At 40.0% G+C, this 7355-nt stretch overlaps 2 protein-coding genes across 2 annotated transcripts in view; both read left to right on the forward strand.

The window, feature by feature from the left end:
- Window positions 1–4834, forward strand: part of LOC106723863 (protocadherin alpha-9-like) — a 7156-nt gene extending 2322 nt beyond the window's left edge. Inside the window, exons 2-3 of the mRNA XM_014528989.1 lie at window positions 36–516; window positions 4829–4834. Coding sequence (XP_014384475.1) covers window positions 36–516; window positions 4829–4834 — 487 coding nt within the window. The remainder of the gene's footprint in view (window positions 1–35; window positions 517–4828) is intronic.
- Window positions 4835–5191: 357 nt separating this feature from the next.
- The window catches only part of LOC102242714 (protocadherin alpha-11-like), a 9904-nt gene continuing 7740 nt past the window's right edge, over window positions 5192–7355 (forward strand). The window contains exon 1 of the mRNA XM_014528990.1: window positions 5192–7349. Within this exon, the coding sequence (XP_014384476.1) occupies window positions 5638–7349 (1712 nt within the window). The 5' untranslated portion in view covers window positions 5192–5637. The remainder of the gene's footprint in view (window positions 7350–7355) is intronic.

Below are 7355 nucleotides of genomic sequence, written 5' to 3' on the forward strand. Positions count from 1 at the left end.
CCGTTCCGCGTGGGGCTGTACACGGGCGAGATCAGCACGACGCGCGCCCTGGACGAGGCGGACGCACCGCGGCAGCGCCTGCTGGTGCTGGTGAAGGACCATGGCGAGCCGGCGCTGGTGGCCACAGCCACTGTGCTGCTGTCGCTGGTGGACAGCGGCCAGGCGCCTAAGGCCTCTTCGCGAGCTTCTTTGGGTGCCCAGGGCTCAGGGACGGCGCTGGTGGACGTGAACGTGTACCTGATCATCGCCATCTGCGCGGTGTCCAGCCTGTTGGTGCTCACACTGTTGCTCTACACAGCGCTGCGGTGCTCCGCGCCGCCCACCAAGGGCTGGTGCGGACCAGGGAAGCCCAAGCTAGTGTGCTCCAGCGCGGTGGGGAGCTGGTCATTTTCGCAGCAGAAGCCGCAGAGGGTGTGCTCTGGGGAGGGGCCGCCCAAGACGGACCTCATGGCCTTCAGCCCCAGTATACCTCCTGGTTCTAGAGATAACGGAGAACAACAGGAGATTTGCGGGAATGTAAGTACAGTAGTTCTGGGATGTATTTCATGGCTATTAATGTCAACCACATAGTTCACCAATATTTAATGTAATGTTTATTGCTTAATTTATTTGTTTTGTCCTTTCTCTTGCGATGGCTTATTTTAAAGCAAACCGGAAGTCCAGCCATTTTTATTACTTTGCACTACAGTCTTCATGAGCACACCTCCACTCAGTAATAACAAAAATGAAATTGGTGGCTAAAACTTCCTGTGAATGCATAAGTTTCAGTCTGGAAAGAGGCAAGGTTCACTGATGAGAAATGAAAGGCATGGGCAAGGCTCTAATCTTCTACTTCTCAATTTTGCAGCAAGTTCATTCTTCCTACCCATTTTTAAAAAATTCTAAGTGGTGGCCTCCACTTATTATGTTTATGCATTGCCATAATAATGCATAACTTTATAATTTAGTTAATTTGAGTTCAAACATGTTTAAATTCTTACCTTCCTATAATCCCTAAATTCATCTATTACTAATGGGCATGGGCTGGTGAGGTGGCCTCATTTTATAAAGCATTTTGTTTCTTTAAAAAAAATCTCTATTGTTGAAAGTATTACGTATGTCCCTTTTTTTCTCCCAATGACCCCTTATAGCCCACCCCTGCCCACTGCCCCAGGCCTCCACCACCGACTGTGTCAATGGGTTATGCATATATGCATACAAGTTCTTTGGTTGATCTCACCAACCCACCCTCCCACACCTTCCCTCTGAGACTTCACAGTCTGTGCCATGCTTCTATGTCTCTGGATCTATTTTTATTCAACAGTTTATTTTGTTCATTAGATTCCACATATGAGTGAGATCATGTGAAACTTGTCTTTCTCTGACTGGCTTATTTTGCTTAGCATAATACTCTCCCAGTCCCTCCATGGTGTCTCGAATGGTAAAAGATCCTTCTTTCCATTTTTTTTCTTTATAATCAATGGTGTGCTTCTTTGAAATAGTGGGTGGAGTTTCTCCTTGACTTTGGGCATGATTTTACTTCTCTGTCTTTAATCCCCCTATAATTTCAAGCTCATTTTCTTCTTAGTCTTCAGCTGCTTTAGACATTTTCCCTTTATTTCCTAATATAAGACCAGTTTGCTAATTGCCTGTTGAACCCATTGCTGTTCTCCTCCTGATTAATTCATTAAGCTCCTCTATTGTATTTGGAAGATTTTTTGAGCATTTATTATACTTTCTTCCATTCATGGCACCTGCCATGAAATTGTGTGGAAGTATTTTAGGGTAGGAAAAGTCATACCTCTTTATGCTTTGAGACTGAGAGTCTTCCCATGCATGGGGGATTGTGGATTCTGCTGCCTGTGTTCCCCAAGCCACTTGGTCCTCAAAATAACAGGTCTTTAAATAACTTAAGCATAACAATTGTGGAATTTCCACTTGACATGTCCACTTAGCACTAGTACTTGACATTGGTGTTGTTGATGGCATTTCAGAATTTAACATTGTATACTTTAGATACATTTGATGGAAACACTTTTTTGGTCACTAAGCTATATTCATGGGAATTTAAGAACTTTTATTTTGAGCTGTAAGGTTGTGAATCAAATAATGTGGAAGGGTTTTTTGTGTTTGTTTTTGACTCCTGAATACAAATTAGAGACACTTTAATTGGATTGTTGGAAATAAATTGTTTATGCTAATGACATGTGGGAGGAGACCATGTTATAATAGGGTGAAGTTAATAGAAATGGCTGAGAAGGCATCAGTGGTCATTTTCTGCCTAAAAAGTAGGATGATTTCAGAAAAGGAAAAACCATGCCCTAGTTACTGTACTGGGATTGTCTTTATCCTTAGCTATAGAATAGAATAAGAGCAAACATTGGTCACTGACTATAATAAACCACCACGATGTGAGCTATTTCATTTGTTAGACATGATATGAATGTGAAGGGCTTAAAATGCACAATTTCATTTATTTCCTATAACAGCATGTAAATTACATGTGACTATCTGAATTTTAAAGATGATATAATAAATGGTGAGATATCTATCTTGTCCACTGCCATCCAGCTAGTACATGATAAAGATGATATTCAAATGCATATCTATTAAGGTCTTTCAGGTTTCATTCTTCTTCAGTCTTATTGTTGTCTGAGAGATTTGTGCCAACTGAACAAATAATCTGTGATCAAAGAACTGTATATACTTGAATAAGCCATGATAGGCAGAGTGAACATCACTGAGTATATCCTATAATTTTGTTAATACAATTTTGAATAGTACTTCTAACCTATTGATTTTCAAGAACCTCCTGGGTTTCTAAGAATTACTTCAAGATTTATTTATCTATGTTTTCAATAAGCAATAATACTATACTTATTATAAAATATTAGTGGATGATGAGGACTAGTAAAATGTTAAACCATGCACTCTAATACATGACTAGCAGGGCATTCAGTTGGAATTTAAGACTAACCAGATTGGTTTAGTAAGGGTCAGACACAAAGTTCCTCAGTCTTTTCAATGATTTTACAAAATCAGTTTATCAATGATATTGATGTGACTTCTTGGCATTAGTCTATTGCCAGATCCCAGGCCAATCCCCAAAGGTGAGTTCAACAGTAGCATAATCTCTTCTAAAGGGGCTAGTTGAGATGGTGATAACTGAAATATCACAGCCAAAATGCAAAAGATGAGTCATTGGTTCATACAATATCAAAAATTCTTTTATGATTTGGTGTTTGTCCAGTTTCACTTCATACACTCACAAAATACCACATTACTGAAAAGTAATTATTTTTTTCAAGCACAAGAAATCTTTTATTAGATTACTTAATATATATAAATTCTTTTACAAAGTCATGCAAAAGACTTTCGAGTATCTTGTGGTTTTAGATTTCACACCAAGGAAGGTTGAGGACTACAGTAACATTACACGAAGAAAACATCAGGGAGGCAGATGCTAAGAGAGTCTGAATTTGTACCTTCATTTGGGAAACAAAGAGAAAATATAGGTCTGAGAGCTCCTTTGAGAAATTATAAATGAGGAGACTCCTTGTCACATCATAGAATGATATCTGTCCATACTTATATTCTAGGAAAATTCCAACTTGGTGAATCTACTAGTAATTCTTAAATTCTCATTTTAATTCAGACATGTAATATCTTCATCACCCTTGGGTAAACTTTCTCCATATCTCTATCTATTTTTGAAGACTCTACTTCTCAATTCCAATTTCCATAATGAAGTGGTTGAATATCTTTGCTTCCTTTTTCTCCAAAATAAATCTGACAGGCTTCAAATATCATGTTAAATCTACTGTTATCTAGTGTAATGTTATATTTTGATTAGAGACCAATATGACTCTTTTACAGATGTATAACATAATTCAGTGTCATAAAAGATGGAGAATTTGCTTTATTAGTTTTTAAAGAAAGAATTTGCATTTACTTTATAAGAGTTCTAGCAGAATGATAATATCAGGAAAAGAGTAAATTTGAAAAAAGTGAAACAAGATCTGAAATTGGAAATTTCAGAATAATACAGGGTGGGGCAAAAGTAGGTTTACAGTTGTTAAGTGTGCAAAACACAGAGTTTATTCTTGTATTATTTATTAATTATTGTATTATTTTTATATAAACAACTATAAACCTACTTTTGCCTCACCCTGTGCATATACACATGTGTGTATATTCAAGGAAAAGAAAAATATTAACACATAATAAATATGCTAGTGATTTCTTCATATGTCATTGCAATATTTTTAGATTGGAGATGAACCATCAAAACTATACAACAAAATACTTAAGCTAGCTACAGTGTATATATTCTGAATCACTTTCTACACTTCTGCATCCATTGCAGAAGTTATTTGCCATTTGGTTAGATTGTTTATTTTTTAGTGCATTTTTAGGCACATAAAGGAGATACAGTTAGATGTCATTTATTTTGTTTTGGATAAAATTATGATCTTAAACCCAAAATTCTTTTAACAAGACGCAGGTCAGCTGTTTTCATGAATATATCTTAACTAGATATACAAAAACCAATATAGATAACGTAGAAATACCAATATGCTATAGACATTTTCATGGTGGTTTTTATTTATTTCATTGAATGATAATGAAATTCATCATTGAAAAGATGACTTCTGTCATATCATTGACACTAATTGTGTCACTATTGTCATACTTCATGTTATACTGTGAGCATTGCAACTTACATGATCATATAAAATTTACATGAAATATAAATTTAATTTACATCAATAAATGTCTCCCTTGTGAATTTTATGTTTTAAACTGCCAAATTTGGAAAAATATTTTTGTTTTTCTTGTTCTTCAATAGATATAAAGGTGTTTACAATAAGTTCACAATTAAATGTAATACTGTCAACAATAAAATAAAATAAAACTTATAGAAGATCACAAATGTATCAGAGCTAAGGAAAATATAAGTAGAAGGCAAGTGCACATAGGTGGGAACACAATATGCAGGATTTAAGAATGAATAGTTTTTATTAAAACTTTAATTTTGTCCTTGAGTTTCCTAGCAGTCAAAGTAACAAGGGAGACTAGAAGTAAAACAATTCAAATTTGATAATATTTGTATGAGGAACAATACCCATAGGAAGTGTTTAACCATAGTTTTATAAAGTTATTCTTAGAATTGATCTCCCAGTATATATGTAGATGAGTAAAAGAATAATTTTATAACTTTAAATCAAACATAGGAACAAGAATTTAAATTTGATGTTAGTCAATACTAAAATGCCATTTCCCACCGACCATCAATTTTAATATGGCTTAAAATCTGAATATTCCATAAATAAGTACTTTGAAAATAATACCTTGGGGTTAAAATATCAGGAAACATGAGAAATTAATTATTTTTTTCTTTAGGTAAAATTCTGTGATATTGGGTGTAGTGCACAATACTCACAATTTCAGGCACAAGGTGTCGCTCTTTACTTGATGAAAATAGTTCTTTCAAGGGTTGGTCTGACCATCCAGGAACTCCCCATATAAAACGACTCCATCAAGCCGGTCGCTACTGTTAACGGATCCTATGAAGCTTCTAAAAAATTCAGCGAGATTTTAAACCCGAAACTGGAGTCTCTGGTACAGTAAGTGTAAAGAATCCTTTTTTGCAAGTTAATGTCGTGTGCAATGTTTGGGGTTCAAAGAGGGGGATTGGACACTCAGCAACTGCTGCTGTCGCTTCTGCTATTCGCGCTCTGGAAGGCTGGGAGCGGCCAGGTCCACTACTCGGTCCCCGAGGAGGCCAAGCACGGCACCTTCGTGGGCCGCATCGCGCAGGACCTGGGGCTGGAGCTGGCGGAGCTGGTGCCGCGCCTGTTCCGGGTGGCGTCCAAAGGCCGCGGGGACCTTCTGGAGGTAAATCTGCAGAATGGCATTTTGTTTGTGAATTCTCGGATCGACCGCGAGGAGCTGTGCGGGCGGAGCGCGGAGTGCAGCATCCACCTGGAGGTGGTGGTGGAGAGGCCGCTGCAGGTTTTCCATGTGGAGGTGGAGGTGAAGGACATTAACGACAACCCGCCGGTGTTCTCTCTCAGAGAACAAAAGCTGCTGATTTCGGAATCGAAGCCACCTGACTCTCATTTTCCTCTAGAGGGCGCCTCTGATGCGGATATAGGAGAGAATGCTCTATTGACTTACAGACTAAGTCAAAATGAATATTTTTCTTTAGAATTACCAAGAAATAGTAAGCAGACTAATAGACTATCACTTACATTAAAGAAGTCTCTGGATAGGGAGAAAACTCCGGAAATTAGTTTGCTACTGACGGCTGCAGACCAGGGAAAGCCGGAGCTAACTGGCACGGTTCAGCTTTTCATCTGCATCTTGGATATTAACGACAATGATCCAGAATTTGAGCAACCAGAATACAAGGTGAGATTAATGGAAAACGCAGCTAAAGAAACGTTTGTGATAAAATTGAACGCTACAGATATAGATGAAGGAGTCAATGGGGAGGTAACATACTCCTTGTTGTCCGTTAAGCCCAATGGAAAACCCTTATTCACAATAGGTAAAAATAGTGGAGAGGTGAGGGTCAATGGAACTTTAGATTATGAAAAAAACAAATTTTATGAAATTGAAGTACAGGCCACAGATAAGGGAAATCCTCCAATGGCAGGTCACTGTACAGTCTGGGTAGAAATCTTAGATGCCAATGATAATGCGCCTGAAATCACTGTGACTTCCCTGTCTCTCCCAGTACCAGAGGCCACTCAGCCTAGTACCGTCATTGCGTTAATTAGTGTATCCGACCGCGATTCTGGTGCGAACGGACAGGTGATCTGCTCTCTAACGCCCGAAGTTCCCTTCAAGATTATGTCCACGTTCAAGAACTACTACTCACTAGTGCTGGACAGCGCCCTGGACCGCGAGAAGGTGTCACACTACGAGTTGGTGGTGACAGCGCGGGATGGGGGCTCACCTTCGCTGTCGGCCACCGCAAGCGTGTCCGTGGAGGTGGCCGACGTGAACGACAACGCGCCGCTGTTCGCGCAGCCCGAGTACACGGTGTTCGTGAAGGAGAACAACCCGCCCGGCTGCCACATCTTCACGGTGTCGGCGCGGGACTTGGACGCGCAGGAGAACGCGCTGGTGTCCTACTCGCTGGTGGAGCGGCGGGTGGGCGAGCGCGCGCTGTCGAGCTACGTGTCGGTGCACGCGGAGAGCGGCAAGGTGTACGCGCTGCAGCCTCTGGACCACGAGGAGCTGGAGCTGCTGCAGTTCCAGGTGAGCGCGCGCGACGCGGGCGTGCCTCCTCTGGGCAGCAACGTGACGCTGCAGGTGTTCGTGCTGGACGAGAACGACAATGCGCCTGCGCTGCTGCCTCTGCCTCC

The sequence above is a fragment of the Myotis brandtii genome, unplaced genomic scaffold (genome assembly GCF_000412655.1).
Source record: "Myotis brandtii unplaced genomic scaffold, ASM41265v1 scaffold668, whole genome shotgun sequence".
Classification (NCBI taxonomy): domain Eukaryota; kingdom Metazoa; phylum Chordata; class Mammalia; order Chiroptera; family Vespertilionidae; genus Myotis; species Myotis brandtii.